Source organism: Salmo salar, chromosome 07 (genome assembly GCF_965601325.2).
Source record: "Salmo salar chromosome 07, fSalSal1, whole genome shotgun sequence".
In the NCBI taxonomy this organism is placed as follows: domain Eukaryota; kingdom Metazoa; phylum Chordata; class Actinopteri; order Salmoniformes; family Salmonidae; genus Salmo; species Salmo salar.
Genome location: NC_138297.1, coordinates 46,266,422 through 46,286,933, shown reverse-complemented (window position 1 = coordinate 46,286,933; position 20,512 = coordinate 46,266,422). Strand labels below are relative to the sequence as shown.

Here is a 20,512-nt window from a genome sequence, read left to right as displayed (position 1 = left end):
ATCCGTACGGAAATAAAAAATTGAGTTTGTTTTACTGCGTGTGTGTGTGTGTTTGTGTGTGTGACATAAGGTCTACCATAGGCTTGACTGACAATGCTGACCAGTCATTTATCATACACAGAGAAACACACACACACACTTCTTGCTTACCAATCAACTCTGCACAGACCTTTTAACGAGACCCAGAGGCGTATCAGTGGAAGTGTAGAGGGGCATCTCTCCCATATTAAAACACATCTCTCCCATATTCCCTCAGTTTAGCCTCAATCTCACAATCTGTTTACTGAGAAACTTCTTGCTTTGCTGTTTTTTAAATCCCTCCAGTCCCTCACAGGGGCTGGAACTGAATGCTGTAGGGGAACTAAAATTGAGAGGGTAGAGTGATTACACACACACACACAGATCCGATTCATAATAGTACACTTAGCGCTCTACTGCTAGTCAGTTCCATTGTTGACCAATCAGCGTACATTCAGAGCTAGCCTGCTAAACTGAAATTAACACAGCTTAGTGCACATGACAAAAGGCCCACAGCCCAAAATCACACAAGACCAGGAAATGGGTTCCGCTATGCTGAGCCTGCTGCTTCACGCTCATTAGGATAGTGGGCTCCATTTTGGCTCTGATTTAGGCCGTTTCCTCCCAGTGAGGAGGTCCTGTCATAGGGAGAGGGTTACCATGTGCTCCATTCTGTGGCTGCAGGATTCTACTTCATTAGTAAGGCTCCATGTGTGGGTGAGTGTGGGAGGGAACTTGAAGGAGGTATTGTAGTTTGGTCGTAGGCTTGCCCAGGTAATTGGCGAAGGTGGTTGTGTATGAGAGAGGTTTTGTGTACGCACAGTAGTGTGTGAGGGTGTTAGTGCGGATATACCGCCGCTTGCCGGGAAGGTATTGTTCCAGCTACAGTGTGTGTGTGTGTGTGTGTGTGTGTGTTTGTTCCCTGGGTTGTGTGAGGCAGCATAACAATGACAGCCCATCACAGCTGTGAGATAATAGGTAGGGGGAAAGAGTGCAGGGATACATGTACCAATCCCCTTCACCTCGTTCACCCTGGGATTTAAAAACAAAACGCTTTTCACATCAGTCTGATGTCCGCATGAATTCACTTCTGTCCATAAGCCACTGGAAAGCTCCCCGCATTTCATGGAAATATGGAATTAGATGAGAGCGAGAGAGAGCGAGCAACCTGCACATGTCCTCTCCTCTTATTGCTATATGTATGGTTATTTTGACCCTTGATTATTGTTGTTACTGTTGTCCCATTGACAACATTGATTATTATTATTTTGTTAATATTGCAAATCTCCAAAGTAAGCTTTGGCAATATGTACATTGTCACATCATGCCAATATAGTAAATGTAACTAGAGAGACAGAGAGACAGACAGACAGACAGACAGAGAGACACAGACAGAGAGACAGAGAGACAGAGAGACAGAGAGACAGACAGACAGACAGACAGACAGACAGACAGACAGACAGACAGACAGACAGAGAGACAGACAGAGAGACAGAGAGACACAGACAGAGAGACAGAGACAGAGAGACAGAGACAGAGAGACAGAGAGACAGAGAGACAGAGGGACAAAGCGACAGAGAGACAGAGAGACAGAGAGACAGAGACAGAGAGACAGAGACAGAGAGACAGAGACAGAGAGACAGAGAGACAGAGGGACAGAGAGACAGAGACAGAGAGACAGAGAGACAGAGACAGAGAGACAGAGAGACAGAGAGACAGAGAGACAGAGACAGAGAGACAAAGCGACAGAGAGACAGAGACAGAGAGACAGAGACAGAGAGACAGAGACAGAGAGACAAAGCGACAGAGAGACAGAGACAGAGAGACAGAGACAGAGAGACAGAGGGACAAAGCGACAGAGAGACAGAGACAGAGAGACAGAGACAGAGAGACAGAGAGACAGAGACAGAGAGACAAAGCGACAGAGAGACAGAGGGTATTGTAATGCAGAGGATGGTGATGGTGCTGAGGGCCAGGGTCAGCCCCTCTCTAGTCCTCTTTAGGAACAGGAAGGCAGAGGAACGTGCCAGGAAAACCAAAGGACTAGAACATTCAGGAAATGGCCACCCATGATTTCAACTGGCAAATATGTTCCCATCTGCGCCTCCATAGATAGCAATCATCTAACTCAAGTCCCTGAGTTGTAAAGCATAAAGACCCCTCCTCGTCTGTTTCCTTTTCTATATCACCAGCAGATTTCTTGGGGTTAGGGGTCCCGTATGCTCTATGCTTCTGCAATCATCTAACTCAAGTCCCTGAGTTGTAAAGCATAAAGACCCCTCCTCGTCTGTTTCCTTTTCTATATCACCAGCAGATTTCTTGGGGTTAGGGGTCCCGTATGCTCTATGCTTCTGCAATCATCTAACTCAAGTCCCTGAGTTGTAAAGCATAAAGACCCCTCCTCGTCTGTTTCCCTTTCTATATCACCAGCAGATTTCTTGGGGTTAGGGGTCCCGTATGCTCTATGCTTCTGCAATCATCTCACTCAGGCATGAGTTCTATTTACAGAATCCATGTAGGCAGTCACAGTAGGTGGTGTTACGTGGTCGTCTAACGCTTAACGTCCCTGTATAATGTCTCTAATAGGTGCACACTGCCAGACGTCCTGTATGGTATAGCAGGTAGGCAATCATCTGAACACACTCCCCCTCACACTATACGGATCACTCAGTTTCTCCTTTACCTACATAACCCACTTATAGTATAATCATCTCCATCATTTCACATCTACACTAACATCTTTAACAATAAACACACACACACACACACACACACACACACCACAGGAGGCTGGTGCTACCTTAATTGGGGAGGATGGGCTCGTGGTAACAACTGGAGCGGAATCAGTGGAAAGGTATCAAATACATGGTTTAATGCCATTCCATTTGCTCCGTTCCAGCCATTATGATGAGCCGTCCTCCCCTCAGCCGCCTCCTGTGACATATACACACTAGGGCTGTGAGTAAACCAGTATCGCAATATTTTTTTCCATGGCAAACACAATGCAGACCAAACTCTGTGGTCCTTCAAAAACCTGCTGTATGTAACATATTGTGCTATAGGCTGGAAAATAAATACCTGTGTCTCTGGGTGACAGCATAATGATGTTTTTAATATTACAGTGGTTTTCCTGAAGAAGTTAAATCTGCTTTGTGTTTTGTTTCCTTGCCACGATACTAGACACACACACACACACACACACACACACACACACACACACACACACACACACACACACACACACACACACACACACACACACACAGTATAGAAAGGATAATGATGTTCTACAGAGAGGCAGTGTGGTACCAGAGTGGTAGTGAATAGGCTGCTAGGGAAACGGACAGGGCTCCATGCTGATTGTATTAGCATGTTAAGAGTATTCAGGTCTATTTCTGGCTGCTGGTTATTAATACTGAGGCCCAGCGCTGAGAGCAGCCCCTTCATTAGTAACTCTGCAGATACCACGGACCAAGATGTACCGACGCACACATGCATGCATGGACACACACAGAGATGAATAATGACACACGCACACACACTCACAGATGGACAAAGACACACACCCGAATGAAGACAAATACACACACCACCAACACTTTCAGCGTGCTTGACCTAAAGGAGAGAACAGATTCCTTGACATGGTGCAGCAGAGGGTTTTCCTGCAGTGTGTTCTCTCTCTGGGATATGACTTATTCAGGAGTGACGGACAGTCAGCTCATCCACCAGAAGACAGAAACCACCAGGGAGGTGAAGTGGTGGTCCAGACAAGAAAGACACAGGAAGAATAAGAGAATGAGAAAGAAAAAGAGATGAGAAGAGAAGAGGAGAGGTTATCATGGGAATCTATAAGCTCAGCATTCAAATCACTTGACTTTTTCCCACATTTTGTTACGTTACAGCCTTATTATAAAATTGGTTAACGTTTTTTGGAAAATTTTGCAAATGTATTAGAAATGTTAAACTGAAATATGACATTTACATAAATATTCAGACCCTTTACTCAGTAATGTGTTGAAGCACCTTCGGGCAGCGATTACAGCCTTGAGTCTTCTTGGGTATGACGCTACACATGTATTTGAGTTTCTCCCATTCTTCTCTGCAGATCCTCTCAAGCTCTGTCAGGTTGGATGGGAGAGGTTCTCATGGGAATCTATAAGCTCAGCATTCGTATACGCACTGTACACCCAACTCACTACACACACAAAAACAAGGGTGCTCAGCTTTCCGAGCACACACCATTCGTACCAGTCGACAGTTGTGCATGGGAACTTCATATACGCTTCAACCCTAACCGTCCCACTACACCCACACACCCCACCTGGGACAGACGAGCCAATCAGCTGTGTAGGAATGAAAGAGAGGCATTGTGGTCTGCTACAGAGCCTCAAGCCTGGCCAATAGGATCAGTACAGTGCCTTCAGAAAGTATTGATCCCACTTGATTTATTACACATTTTGTTGTGTTACAGCCAGAATTCAAAACGGATTAAATAGATGTTTCTTTTTTTGGGCAAATTAATTGAAAGTGAAATACAGAAATATCGAATTTACATAAGTATTCACACCCCTGAGTCAATACATGTTACAGCTGTGAATCTTTCTGGGTAAGTACGGAAGAGCTTTGCACACCTGGATTGTACAATATTTGCACATTATTCTTTTTTAATTCTTCAAGCCATTTGCAAGTCTTGCCATAGATTTTCAAGACGATTTAAGTCAAAACTGTAACTAGGCCCCTCAGAAACATTAAATGTCGTCTTGGTAAGCAACTCCAGTGTATATTTGCCCTTGTATTTTAGGTTATTGTCCTACTAAAAGGTGAATTGGTCTCGCGGTGTCAGTTGAAAAGCAGACTGAACCAGGTTTTCCTCTAGGATTTAGCCTGTGCTTAGTTTTTTTTTAAACTCCCTAGTCCTTGCCAATGACAAGCATACAATTCAAACTTCTACTTTTAAAAATCCATCTTTCCAGAAACAAGTCTTTCACCGTTGCCGCTTGCTATAGACCACCCTCTGCCCACAGCTGTGCCCTGGACACCATATGTGAATTGATTGCCCCCATCTATCTTCAGAGCTCGTGCTGCTAGGTGACCTAAACTGTGACATGCTTAACACCCCGGCCATCCTACAATCTAAGCTTGATGCCCTCAATCTCACACAAATTATCAATGAACCCACCAGGTACAACCCCAAATCCGTAAACACGGGCGCCCTCATAGATATCATCCTGACCAACCTGCCCTCTAAATACACCTCTGCTGTTTTCAACCAAGATCTCAGCGATCACTGCCTCATTGCCTGCATCTGTAATGGTCTACGGTCAAACGACCTCCCCTCATCACTGTCAAACGCTCCATAAAACACTTCAGCGAGCAGGCCTTTCTAATCGACCTGGCCCGGGTTTCCTGGAAGGATATTGACCCCATCCCGTCAGTAGAGGATGCCTGGTTATTCTTTAAAAGTGCCTTCCTCACCATCTTAAATAAGCATGCCCCATTCAGAACCAGGAACAGATATAGCCCTTGGTTCTCTCCAGACCTGACTGCCCTTAACCAGCACAAAAACATTAGTATCGAACAGCCCCCGTGATATGCAACTTTTCAGGGAAGTTAGGAACAAATACACACAGGCAGTTAGGAAAGCAAAGGCTAGCTTTTTCAAACAGAAATTTGCATCCTGTAGCACAAAATCAAAATCGTTCTGGGACACTGTAAAGTCCATGGAGAATAAGAGCACCTCCTCCCAGCTGCCCACTGCACTGAGGCTAGGAAACACTATCACCAGCGATAAATCCACTATAATTGAGAATTTCAATAAGCATTTTTCTACGGCTGGCCATGCTTTCCACCTGGCTACCCCTACCCCGATCAACAGCCCTCCACCCCCCACAGCAACTCGCCCAAGCCTCCCCCACTTCTCCTTCACCCAAATCCAGTCAGCTGATGTTCTGAAAGAGCTGCAAAATCTGGACGCCTACAAATCAACCGGGCTAGAAAATCTGGACCCTCTCTTTCTAAAATGATCTGCCGAAATTGTTGCAACTCCTATTACTAGCCTGTTCAACCTCTTTTTCGTATCATCTGAGATTCCCAAAGATTAGAAAGCTGCGGCGGTCATTCCCCTCTTCAAAGGGGGAGACACTAGACCCAAACTTCTACAGACCTATATCTATTCTACCCTGCCTTACTAAGGTCTTCGAAAGCCAAGTTATCAAACAGATTACCGACCATTTCGAATCCCACAGTACCTTCTCCGCTATGCAACCTGGTTTCAGAGCTGGTCATGGGTGCACCTCAGCCACGCTCAAGATCCTAAACAATATCATAACCGATATCGATAAGAGACATTATTGTGCAGCCGTATTCATCGACCTGGCTAAGGCCTTCGACTCTGTCAATCACAACATTCTTATTGGCAGACTCAACAGCCTTGGTTTCTCAAATGATTGCCTCGCCTGGTTCACCAACTACTTCTCTGATAGAGTTCAGTGTGTCAAATCGGAGGGCCTGTTGTCCAGACCTCTGGCAGTCTCTATGGGGGTGCAACAGGGTTCAATTCTCGGGCCGACTCTCTTCTCTGTATACATCAATGATGTCGCTCTTGCTGCTGGTGATTCTTTGATCCACCTCTACGCAGACGACACCATTCTGTATACCTCCGGCCCTTCTTTGGACACCTTGTTAACTGACCTCCAGACGAGCTTCAATGCCATACAACTATCCTTCCGTGGCCTCCAACAGCTCTTAAATGCTAGTAAAACTAAATGCATGCTCTTCAACCGATCACTGCCCGCACCTGCCCGCCCGTCCAGCATCACTACTCTGGACGGTTCTGACTTAGAATATGTGGACAACTACAAATACCCAGGTGTCTGGTTAGACTGTAAACTCTCCTTCCAGACTCACATTAAACATCTCCAATTCAAAATGAAATCTAGAATCGGCTTCCTATTTCACAACAAAGCATCCTTCACTCATGCTGCCAAACATACCCTCGTAAAACTGACCATCCTACTGATCCTCGACTTCGGCGATGTCATTTACAAAATAGCTTCCAACACTCTACTCAACAAATTGGATGCAGTCTATCACAGTGCCATCCGTTTTGTCACCAAAGCCCCATATACTACTGTAACGGCTGTCTTCTGTGGAAATGGACCAAGGTGCAGCAGGTTGCGTGTTCATCATGATAATTTATTAAATAAACGTGAACACGGGAAAAACAATAAACAAAAGAGAACGACAGACCGACAGTTTTACAGGCTAAGTACTTACATACAGCAGTGCAAAATCAACTACCCACAAAACCAAGTGACAAACATACTCCTACATATATGACTCCCAATCAGGAACAACGATCCCCAGCTGTTCCTGATCAGGAGTCACAAGACCAACACAGAACACAAGACTGCCACGTCCTGACCCCAAAACTACAACAACAGCTCCATCTGCTGGTCAGGACGTGACAGTACCCCCCCCTCAAGGTGCAGACCCCGGAATGCACCTAACAACGAAAAAACACCAACAAACAAAATCCCCAACAAAACCCATAAACAATAACCCCTAAACAATAAGGGAGGGAAGGGAGGGTGGCTGCCGTCAACGACGGCACTGTGCTACACCCTCCCTCCCCAACCCACCTATCCTGGAGGTGGCTCCGGTGCAGGACGTGGACCCTGCTCCACCCTCGGCGTCGCCCACTTCGGTGGAGCCGATAGCTGCGCCAGGCAGACGGACCCCTCGAGCCGGGCCGGAGGACAGGAGGGCCCCTCGGGCCGGGCCGGGGGGCAGGAGGGCCCCTCGGGCCGGGCCGGGGGGCAGGAGGGCCCCTCGGGCCGGGCCGGGGAGCAGGAGGGCCCCTCGGGCTGGGCCGGGGAGCAGGAGGGCCCCTCGGGCTGGGCCGGAAGGCATGCGGGCCCCTCGGGCTGGGCCGGAAGGCATGCGGGCCCCTCGGGCTGGGCCGGAAGGCATGCGGGCCCCTCGGGCTGGGCCGGAAGGCATGCGGGCCCCTCGGGCTGGGCCGGAAGGCATGCGGGCCACTCGGGCTGGGCCGGAAGGCATGCGGGCCACTCGGGCTGGGCCGGAAGGCATGCGGGCCACTCGGGCTGGGCCGGAAGGCATGCGGGCCACTCGGGCTGGGCCGGAAGGCATGCGGGCCACTCGGGCTGGACCGGAAGGCATGTGGGCCACTCGGGCTGGACCGGAGGGCAGGAGGACCACTCGGGCTGGACCGGAGGGCAGGAGGACCACTCGGGCTGGACCGAAGGGCAGGAGGACCCCTCGGGCTGATCCTGACAGGCCGGGCACCTCTGGCAGAACAGGGCAGTCCGGCCACTCTGGCAGAACAGGGCAGTCCGGCCACTCTGGCAGAACAGGGCAGTCCGGCCACTCTGGCAGAACAGGGCAGTCCGGCCACTCTGGCAGAACAGGGCAGTCCGGCCACTCTGGCAGAACAGGGCAGTCCGGCCACTCTGGCAGAACAGGGCAGTCCGGCCACTCTGGCAGAACAGGGCAGTCCGGCCACTCTGGCAGAACAGGGCAGTCCGGCCACTCTGGCAGAACAGGGCAGTCCGGCCACTCCGGCAGAACAGGGCAGTCCGGCCACTCCGGCAGAACAGGGCAGTCCGGCCACTCCGGCAGAACAGGACAGTCCGGCCACTCCGGCAGAACAGGGCAGTCCGGCCACTCCGGCAGTTCAGGGCAGTCCGGCCACTCCGGCAGTTCAGGGCAGTCCGGCCACTCCGGCAGTTCAGGGCAGTCCGGCCACTCCGGCAGTTCAGGGCAGTCCGGCCACTCCGGCAGTTCAGCGCAGTCCGGCCACTCCGGCAGTTCAGCGCAGTCCGACCACTCCGGCAGTTCAGCGCAGTCCGACCACTCCGGCAGTTCAGCGCAGTCCGGCCACTCCGGCGACTGTTGACTGGCGGGCAGCTCCGACGACTGTTGACTGGCGGGCAGCTCCGACGACTGTTGACTGGCGGGCAGCTCCGACGACTGTTGACTGGCGGGCAGCTCCGACGACTGTTGACTGGCGGGCAGCTCCGACGACTGTTGACTGGCGGGCAGCTCCGACGACTGTTGACTGGCGGGCAGCTCTGGTGACTGTTGACTGGCGGGCAGCTCTGATGACGACTGTTGACTCCTGATGCGTGGGGCAGGTATTGGACGTACCAGCCTGGAGACACGCACCTCCATGCTAGTGTGTCTAGCGGGAAACACCGGACCGAAAGGGCGCACTGGCGGTCTTGAGTGCAGGGTTGGCATCACCCCTTCCAGCTCGATGCTCCCCTTGCCCTGGCACCTGCGGGGCGCTGGTACTGGGCGCACTGGGCTGTGCGTCCGTATAGGCGAGATGGTGCGCACCTCAGCGTAACATGACGCCCTCCACCTCGTACGCACCTCCCTGTAGTCACGGGTAGCTGGCTTACGGCTCTTCCCTAGCCTGGCCAAACTACCCGTGTGCCCCCCCCAAAAAAAATCTTGGGGCTGCCTCTCGGGTTCCCTTAGCTCCCTTAACTTGTCCGCCCAGAATTTTCTTTCGTCCTGCCAGGTCCATTCTTCCATTTCCTTCTCCTGTGGCTTCCTCCTCTTCTGCTGCTTGGTCCTTTGGTGGTGGGTAGTTCTGTAACGGCTGTCTTCTGTGGAAATGGACCAAGGTGCAGCAGGTTGCGTGTTCATCATGATAATTTATTAAATAAACGTGAACACGGGAAAAACAATAAACAAAAGAGAACGACAGACCGACAGTTTTACAGGCTAAGTACTTACATACAGCAGTGCAAAATCAACTACCCACAAAACCAAGTGACAAACATACTCCTACATATATGACTCCCAATCAGGAACAACGATCCCCAGCTGTTCCTGATCAGGAGTCACAAGACCAACACAGAACACAAGACTGCCACGTCCTGACCCCAAAACTACAACAACAGCTCCATCTGCTGGTCAGGACGTGACAACTACCCACCACTGCGACCTGTACACTCTCTTTGGCTGGCCCTCGCTTCATACTCGTCGCCAAACCCACTGGCTCCAGGTCATCTACACGTCTCTGCTAGGTAAAGCCCCGCCTTATCTCAGTTCACTGGTCACCACAGCAGCACCAACCCGTAGCACGCGCTCCAACAGGTATATTTCACTAGTCACCCCCAAAGCCAATTCCTCCTTTGGTTGTCTTACCTTCCAGTTCTCTGCTGCCAATGACTGGAACGAACTGCAAAAATCTCTGAAGCTGGAGACTCATATCTCCCTCACTAGCTTTAAGCAACAGCTGTCAGAGCAGCTCACAGATCACTGCACGTGTACATAGCCCATCCAACTACCTCATCCCCGTACTGTATTTATTTATCTTGCTCCTATGCACCCCAGTATCTCTACTTGCACATTCATCTTCTGCACATTCTACCATTCCAGTGTTTAATTGCTATATTATAATTACTTCGCCACCATGGCCTATTTATTGCCTTACCTCCCTTATTTGCACATGCTGTATATAGACTTTTCTACTGTAGTATTGATTGTATGTTTGTTTATTCCATGTGTAACTCTGTGTTGTTGTATGTGTCGAACTGCTTTGCTTTATCTTGGCCAGGTCGCAGTTTCAAATGAGAACATGTTCTCAACTAGCCTAGCTGGTTAAATAAAGGTGAAGAAGAAGAAAAACATAACATGCTGCAGCCACCACCATGCTTGAAAATATGAAGAGTGGATTTGCCCCAAACATAACACTTTGTATTCAGGACATTTCTTTGCAACATTTTGGGAAGTTTTACTTTAGTACCTTATTGCAAACAGGATGCACTTTTTTAAATATTTTTATTCTGTACAGACTTCCATCTTTTCACTCTGTCATTTAGATTAGTATTGTGGAGTAACTAAAATGTTGTTGATCCATCTCAGGCTTTCTCCTATCACAGCCAATAAACGACGTAACTGTTTTAAAGTCACCATTGGCCTCATGGTGAAATCCCTGAGCGGTTTCCTTCCTGTCTGGCAACTGAGTTAGGAAGGACACCTGTATCTTAGTAGTAACTGAGTTTATTGATACACCATCCAAAGTGTAATTCATAACTTCACCATTCTCAAAGGTACATTCAATGTCTATTTTTTTACCCATCTACCAATAGGTGCCATTCTTTCCGAGGCATTGGAAGAACCTCTCTGGTCTTTGTGGTTGAATCTGTGTTTCAAATTCACTGCTCGACTGAGGGACCTTACAGATAATTGCATGTGTGGGGTACAGAGATGAGGTAGTCATTCAAAAATAATGTTAAAACACTATTACTGCACACAGTGAGTCCATGCAACTTATTATGTGATTTTGAAAACACATTTTCACTCCTGATCTTATTTAGGCTTGTCATAACAAAGGGTTAAATACTTATTGACTCAAGACATTTCAGCTTTTCATTTTGTATTAATTAGTAAACATTTCTAAAAACATAATTCCACTTTGAATTTATGGGATATTGTGCGTAAGCCAGTGACACAAAATCTCAATTAATACATTTTAAATTCAGGCTGTAACATAACATAATTAGGAAAAAGTCAAGGGGTGTGAATACTTTCTGAAGGCACTGTAGATCAGCCAAAGGTAGAGGTACAGAGGCTGTGATAAACCATTACAAAATCAGATATATGCAAACACTCCTGTATTGCACAAACTGAATAACACACACACACTCTCAATAACTGAACTTACTGTACATTGTGTGGTTGTGCAGCAGAGAAAAACGTTTGAGCACTGAACTTGAGGCTGAGTCTGCAGGACTACAAGTCAAATCTGAGATCAGCAAAGTGAGGGTGTGTTGAGGTGGAGTTAGTGGTTTACTGCATGTCTACACCAGGAGAAAAGTCATTACTGTAAGACCACACACTCTGATCTAATCAGTCAATAACGAGGCCGACCCAGTGTGTAAGTCAATTCTGTTTGGCCTCATCGTTTTTGAAATTAGCCTACTGGCTTTATTTGACTTGGCCCAGGCTTTCTCTAAAACAAGAGGCCAAACGAGAATTGAATTATCTGCCAGAGTGAACCATCAACTCTAATCAATGACAAATGAAACCTCACCGCCCAGAGAACTCTAAGCCACTCAGGGTCTGGTTTGGTTACACTGAAAGGTGTGTGTGTTATAGTATTATGGTCACCACTGAAGTAATAAACATCTCGGCTCCACAGAGTGGTTAAACCACATTATAAACTGGGTGGTTCGAGCCCTGAATGCTGATTGGCTGACAACCGTGTTATATGACAAAACATTTATTTTTACTGCTCTAATTACGTTGGTAACCAGTTTATAATAGCAATAAGGCACCTCGGGGGTTTGTGATATATGGCCAATATACCACGGTTAAGGGCTGTGTCCAGGCTCTCCGCGTTGCGTCGTGCATAAGAGCAGCACTTAGCCGTGGTATATTGGCCATATATCACACCTCCTCGGGCCTTATTGCTTAAGTACGCCTCTAAGAAAGGAGATGGAAAGGAAGAGCAGAGAGGAAGAGCAAGATAAGGAGGGAGGGTAGAGGGAGAGAGACCTACTCATAAATCTTTGAGAGGTATGTACACATAGGCTCCCTAGTTGCTAATTAGGAACGTCCAGAAGATACATTGAGCAGCTGCTCCGCTGAGCTACGAAAACAAATCTCTCGCCCTCTCTCTTTCCCTCTGGGTGTGATACAGTCAATTGTGCTGAGTCACAGGACATTGTCTCAAAAGGCATAATCACACTCACTCCCCAGGTCATTAAGATTTGATGAGAACGGGGTCTCTGCCTGTCTGTCCAGGTGTGTTGTTGTGTGAGCAGCTGTGCAGGCAGAGTGACAGCCCAGTCATCTAATATCCATAGAGTAACAGAGAGATGGCAGCTCCATCACTCAGCAGGCACCACCAGTCCCTATCCATCCACTTTTCATTCAGTCACCCACACACAGACACTCACTTCGTTTACAGTGAAGGGGAGGGAATACAAAAAGAGATAGGGGGACATTTTTACAATGCACAACAAACTAATAACCTCATGACAATTCATAGACAGATCTAATGCATAAAGTATATCATATTGCAGATTTCTCCGAACCCCTTTCAGAAAATCTAATAACACTTCAACATTGTGCTCAACAGAAACAGTAAAACCCCATTAAGCCTCACGGTGCAGTAAAAAAAGGCTACAGCAATATCGTACAGGAAGTACTGGTAATGCACCTGATGAAGGAAAACTTTAAAGTTGACCACTAGAGAAAAATCATCTCTATCTTACAAAAAAGTATGTCATTTTTTAACAAATGTCAAGCTATTCTTATAATTTAACGTTTGTTAACTTTTGTCTCTGAAGTTTCGAAGGACACTTGAGAGTTCATCCATATGAAGGGTTAACGCCATCCCCCTTACTGTTCATCCATATGAAGGGTTAACTCCATCCCCCTTACTGTTCATCCATATGAAGGGTTAACTCCATCCCCCTTACTGTTCATCCATATGAAGGGTTAACTCCATCCCCCTTACTGTTCATCCATATGAAGGGTTAACTCCATCCCCCTTACTGTTCATCCATATGAAGGGTTAACTCCATCCCCCTTACTGTTCATCCATATGAAGGGTTAACTCCATCCCCCTTACTGTTCATCCATATGAAGGGTTAACTCCATCCCCCTTACTGTTCATCCATATGAAGGGTTAACTCCATCCCCCATTACTGTTCATCCATATGAAGGGTTAACTCCATCCCCCTTACTGTTCATCCATATGAAGGGTTAACTCCATCCCCCTTACTGTTCATACATATGAAGGGTTAACTCCATCCCCCATTACTGTTCCAAAGTGCATAGCAATATTGTGTGAGGCAGAAATTTTAATGGAGACATAATTTTACTCCGTGAAACTGAGACACACAGTATATTATGCACGGGAGCATACCATCTCGATCTCTTCAGAAATCTCTTCAAACGCTAAACTTGATCAACTTTTAATAATACAGACAGAAGGAACAAAGAAAATAGCCACAAACAGGTGAGTAGAGAGATCGTTTTATGTATTCTCTTGTTTTCTTAAATTTAGAGTAGCTACAGTATCTGGGTTAAATTCTCTTTGGTAAAAATGACCCATTTATATGGCATGTAAAGAAATGACTTATCAAGATTGGTCCCATATGTGATCCCATCAGAATAAAACATCTCAACTGGAAACCATGAAAAGCAGTACCATAGGGTACTGACTCCAGTAAATACTTTATGGTTTCACCTCTGGTCTCTGTCTAGATACGGCCGCCTCCAGCAGTCGCCTGTCTGAAGAGCAGTTCCTGTTCGGTCTGTCTACATGTGTTCACTGAGCCGGTCACCACTTCATGTGGACACAACTTCCGCAAGGCCTGTATCAGCGGATATTGGGATACCACTTACCTGAGCCAGTGTCCATTGTGTAAGGAGAAATTCTACAGAAGACCTGAGCTTCGTGTCAACACAACGTTGAGAGGTTGTAGAACATTTTAAGATAACGATCAGAGGTAAAAATGAGTCCTCTGCCAAACCTGGGAAGTGTCCTGTGACATCTGCACTGGGAAGAGGCCCTGAAGTCCTGCCAGACCTCTTACTGTGAGACTCACCTGGAGCCTCAGAGTCTCAGCCTTAAAGAGACACAAGCTGATCAACCCTGTGGAGAACCTAGAAGACAGGGTGTGTAAGAAGCACGACAGTCCTCTAGAGCTGTTCTGTAGGACTGACAAATGTGTGTGTGTCGGTTCTGCACAGACCACAAGTGTCATGACACTGTCCCTCTAGAGGAAGAGTGTGGAGAGAGGAAGGACCAATTGGGGAAGACCGAAACAGAAGTGCAACAGTTGATCCAGGAGCAACTGCAGAATGTTTAGGAAATCAAACACTCAGATTTCAGCAAGAGAGATATTTGCATTGACTGACCCCTCCCTTTGTTTTTAACACTGCTGCTACTCTCTGTTTATTACCTATGCATAGTCACTTTACCCCTACCTACATGTACATATGACTGACTCGGTACCGGTACCCCCTGTATATATAGCCTCATTATTGTTATTTTATTGTGCTACTTTTTATTTTATTTTTTACTTTTGATTATTTAGTAAATATTTTCTTAATTCTATTTCTTGAACTGCATTGTTGGTTAAGGGATTGTAAAGTCAGCATTTCACGGCAAAGTCTACACCTGTTGTAGTCGGCGCACGTGACAAATTAAATTTGATTTGAAATGTGATTATGGTGGTAAAAACTCTGCCCCTCTGATCATCTCAGCTGTCAATCACACAGACTGATTAACAAGACTTATGTCTTGCTGGAACGGGAAACTATAACAGATCATAAATATATTAAACATAAATATACATGTATGTTTAATCAAGTGACATTACAAATGATTAGTATTTCAACTACTGTCCTCTGAAATCTTACAATCAAATAAAACATTTTGACTGCGATTTGTCTGAACCTTACAATCATTTATTTGTATTTACTGAAAAGGAAAACTAATCAAAGGAAATTAACCTGAATAAAAACAGTATTAAAAGTTGGATGACTTTGATTATTAATATTATTATTATTATTATGTCTATATATTTCTATGTTCGAAATTCCATGGGCTAAAGACAATGGGGCATATACACTCCAAATCTTAAGTGGATGATGCATCACTGTGTATATACTGTTATGATAACAGATCTTCTGTGGTGAATGGAAAAGAGGAAGAGGAGATCCTTTCCACTGAATGAATGTCAGTTAGTCATGTAGAGAGAGTTGGGGTGCATGTCTGGAACAGATAACAAATAGGCAGAGGTAGGAACTGAATACCATGTGTTCATTAATAACAGTCTGTCTACAGCTCATCTCCATGTGGAACAAAGTTATTAAGGAGGTCAAAGCAATGACGGTTGAGAAACAATTAAAACAGTGTAAGGGAACTTCAACCTTATAGTGCTGTAAACACAGACACATCACACAGTAATATTTCAAAAGGAAGGAGCTCAGTAATGTCATTTCGCTGTACGGGGGATCTTATGAAGGGTTTTGTATGTTTAACACCAGCACTAACCGCCTCAAATTTCTAATTGCTCTTCACGGACAGAAAACACACCAGTGAAAATAACTAGACACAAAAACCATTTAGATGGTCACATCACTTGCTATCTAGACCGGTGAAAATGATGAGAACATCCCTGTTTAAACTGTCTTCTTCATGTTACTCCGTCTTGGTTGACTTGTGATGGTAAAATAAATGTATCAAGAATGTTTGTTATCACTACATATTTTATGGCTGAACAATTCTAATGAATACATGTAAAGTTCTATTGCAGTAGATTTCAAGCAGTCCTTATGATTGTTCTATTGTCAAAGGGTCTAAGAGCACTTGAGAGAGAGTTCAGCCATGTAAAGGGTTAACTCTGTTCCAGGAAGTGTCACGCTCTGACCTTAGAGATCCTTGTTATTCTCTATGTTTGGTTAGATCAGGGTGTGACACAGGTGGGAAATTCTATGTTTTCTGTTTCTTTGTTTTTGGGCCAGTGTGGTTCCCATACTTAGGCAGCCTGTTTTCCACCTGAGTTTGTGGGATCTTGTTTTCTGTTTAGTGTCGGTGCCTGATAGAACTGTTCGCTTTGTTGCTGTAGTTATTTTTGTTTTAGTGTTTCTTGAATGAACTAATCATGACCACTTACCACGCTGCGCCTTGGTCTACTTCTAACATCAACAAGAGCTGTTACAGGAAGAGAAAACCTCACTGCAAAATAGTGTGGGGAGGAGCATTTCAACGTCACTATGCTGAACTGAAACTAAAGTGGAGAGAGATATTGTATGTTGTGTATGGGAGCAAACTCTCTCAACCTCGTCAGAAATCTCTGTTAAACAACTTCACAGTCTCCAGGCTTGATTTGATATCACAAATAGAAAGAACAGACGGCACTCATACAAGTGAGTAGAGATATTAACCTGGACAAGTGAACCTCAACTCTGTGTTTTAACGTTATTCTATTCTTCATCTCCAGTATGTTAAAGAAGCAATCAGCAGTTTAAAAAATAACAATGTGTGCTCCCCACCACTGAGGGATGTGGCTGGAGAAATGTAACCATTCTCAAACCCATAGACAGAGCAATGGATGCAAGGAATGACCATCCATGATATAAAAAAAATATAATTTTAACCATATTTTGAGGCTATACGTTACTTGTTTACATTTATTTTGTCTACAAACATTGGAGTAAAACAAGCTTATATTTTGGGTTCTGATGGAGTACAACAGTTGAACTAAGCTCATGAGGCATTTATAAGTTACATTCTTCAAGAATCAATGGGTACATATATTCATTTATAAGTCCAAATATGGCTGTATCTTCTGCAGAATGCTTCTTTAAACTCTCTTATGTAAAACTACTCATTTCTATGTTTAAACCATGTATTACGCTGGGTTATTATCATCCCATAAGGCCATGTTGACAACTTTAAAACTGAAACTATCGAGAGCTGACAGATACCAGGAAATGCTTTATTGTTTCACCTCTGGTCTCTGTCTAGATATGGCCACCTCCAGCAGTCTCCTGTCTGAAGAGCAGTTCCTGTGCTCTATCTGTCTGGATGTGTTCACTGAGCCGGTCACCACTCCATGTGGACACAACTTCTGCAAGGCCTGTATCAGACAGTACTGGGATAGCAATGACCTGTGCCAGTGTCCAATGTGCAAGGAGAAATTCTACAGGATGCCCGAGCTTCGCATCAACACTTTCATTTCTGAGATGGCTGCTGAGTTCAGGAAGTCAGTTCAAGCTAAAGCTACCAGAAGCCCAGACCAACACCAAGCCAAAGCCCAAGAAGTCCCTTGTGACATCTGCATTGGGACAAAGCTCAAGGCCCTGAAGTCCTGCCTGGTGTGTCAGACCTCTTACTGTGAGACTCATCTGGAGCCTCATCAGAGAGTCGCAGCCTTAAAGAGACACGAGCTGATCGACCCTGTGGAGAACCTGGAAGACAGGATGTGTAAGAAGCACGGCAGACCTCTAGAGTTGTTCTGTAGGAGGGACCAGACATGTCTTTGTGTCTTCTGCTTGAAAACAGACCACATGACTCATGACACTGTCCCGCTAGAGGAAGAGTATGGAGAGAGGAAGGCTCAGTTGGGGAAGACCAAGGCAGAAGTGCAGCAGATGATCCAGGAGAGACTGCAGAAGGTTCAGGAGATCAAACACTCAGTAGATCTCAGCAAGAGAGAGGCAGAGAGAGAGATATCAGACAGTGTACAGGTCTTCACTGCTCTGGTGCGCTCCATTGAGAGAAGCCAGGCTGAGCTCATTGAGGTGATTGAGGAGAAGCAGAAAGCAACAGAGACGCAGGCTGAAGGGCTCATTAAAGAGCTGGAGCAGGAAATCACTGAGCTAAAGAGGAGAAGCACTGAGCTGGAGCAGCTCTCACACACACTGAGGACCACCTCCACCTCCTCCAGAGTTTCCCATCCCTGTGCACCCCCCTACCCATCAATGACTGGTCTGAGATCAGTGTTAATAGTCATCTGTGTGTGGGGACTGTGATGAGAGCTGTGTCTCAACTGGAGGAGACACTGAATAAACAGATGGAGAAGCTGCCTGAAGTCAAACTGAAGAGGATACAGCAGTATGCAGTGGATGTGACTCTGGACCCTGATACAGCACATCCCTCTGTCATCGTGTCTGAGGATGGGAAACAACTGAGGTATGAAGACACAATCAATAATCTTCCTGGCAACACAAAGAGGTTTGCTAGATCTGCCTGTGTCCTTGGTAAGGAGGGCTTCTCTTTAGGTAGATTTTACTATGAGGTGATGGTTAAGGGAAAGACTAAGTGGACTTTAGGAGTGGCCAGAGAGTCTGTCAACAGGAAGGGGGTGATAACACTGACCCCTAAGAATGGATACTGGACTGTGTGGCTGAGGAATGGAGAGTACAAGGCTCTAGCTGGCCCTGCTGTCCCCCTTTCCCTGAGAGAGAAGCTCCAGAAGCTGGGGGTGTTTGTTGATTATGAGGAGGGTCAGGTCTCCTTTTATAATGTGGAGGCCAGGTCTCATATCTACTCTTTCACTGGCTGCACCTTCACTGAGAAACTCTATCCATTCTTGAGCCCCTGTTTGAATGATGATGGTAAAAACTCTGCCCCTCTAATCATCACTCCTGTCAATCACACAGAATGATTAACAAGTCTATGAGATTGTCACAGTATCCACAGAAGGTGGCGCCCCTCCTCAGTCGGGCGGCGCTCGGCGGTCGTCGTCGCCGGCCTACTAGCTGCCACCGATCTATGTTTCTGTGTCGTTTGGTTTTGTCTGTCTAGGTCTGCACCTGTTCCTTGTTTGTAATTAGTGTGGGGGTATTTAGTTTGTCGTTTTTGTTCAGGTATTCGTGCGGGATTGTTTTGCGTCTGTTGAAAGGGTTTTCGTATTTCACGCCGCCCGTTTTTGTGGAGCCGTTTGTTTATTGTTGCCGGGTTGCGCCCCGTGCGCTTTATTGTTTTGGAGCTGTGCTCCTGTCGGGTGTGTAGGCTCACTCAGCTTACCTCTGCATCTTCCCACCTGAAGGTGTTGATAAACATCTTTGTTTTTGGGACCTCCGTCTCCTGCCTTTGACTCTGACCCTTTCCGCTACCTGATAGTCGTGACAGAGATGCATTGTTGGAAAGGGAGCTATTTTTCGTAACAAATCATACAAATCAGTAGCCTACATTAAGTCAAGTCACATGAAAAAGTTCATTATTTAACTTTTCATGTATATTCTTGCAATCTTACAATCAAATAACACGCTCTCAAACCCTCTCTACCTCTTTGTCCCTCTATTACACTGTCAGTGATCTGTAACAGTGTTTAGCAAGAATTGATGTCAATGACTGAAATATAAATGTGTTGCCTTGAAAATGTTTGCTGGGCCAAAACAATCTATCTTTACTGCTAATAAAGATGTTCACGACACATATTTCATGTCTTTGTTCAAAATTGCATTGGCAAAAGACAGTGGAGGCATGGACACTAAAGATTAAGTGGGTGATGTATCACAGTGATGATAACAGAGTTTACAGTATTGTATTGCTTTTACCAGCTGTCACAATGCTTCCCGCTAACGTGGCAAATGCAAAATGTTCAGGTGCATTTAAAAAGCAGTTTGTTTTATTCAAAGCCTCACGCACATAATCGCACTCACACGCACACACTATAGGATTAACCAGAAGTCAGTGTGTAAACTGTTCAGGTAAATCCTGCAATATAAATGGGTTGGACCGCGGGTGTGAAAGCTTCAACAGGCTAGATTAATTTAAATCAGAAGCCACTGCCAGATTTCTGGATTGGGCTGCGCTCAGAGTATCCTTCCTTGGCAAATCATGCTGTTAAGACACCGATGCCCTTTGCCACCACGTACCTATGTGAGAGTAGATTCTTGGCCCTCACTAGCATAAAAACTAAATACAGGCACAGACTGTGTGTGGAAAAAGACAGACTCTCTCCAATACCACCAAACATTGCAGAGT

At 46.0% G+C, this 20,512-nt stretch overlaps 2 protein-coding genes across 2 annotated transcripts in view; one reads left to right on the top strand and one right to left on the bottom strand.

Moving 5' to 3' along the window:
* LOC106609308 (protein O-mannosyl-transferase TMTC1) overlaps positions 1 to 20,512 on the bottom strand; it is a 91,432-nt gene that overhangs the window by 38,430 nt on the left and 32,490 nt on the right. The gene's annotated exons all lie outside the window — the stretch shown is intronic.
* Positions 16,509 to 19,958, top strand: LOC106609310 (E3 ubiquitin-protein ligase TRIM21). The gene is given in 3 exon segments (XM_014207979.3): positions 16,509 to 16,944; positions 17,546 to 18,435; positions 18,438 to 19,958. Coding segments are annotated over 3 exon segments (1,905 nt in total). The 5' UTR covers positions 16,509 to 16,679; the 3' UTR covers positions 19,188 to 19,958.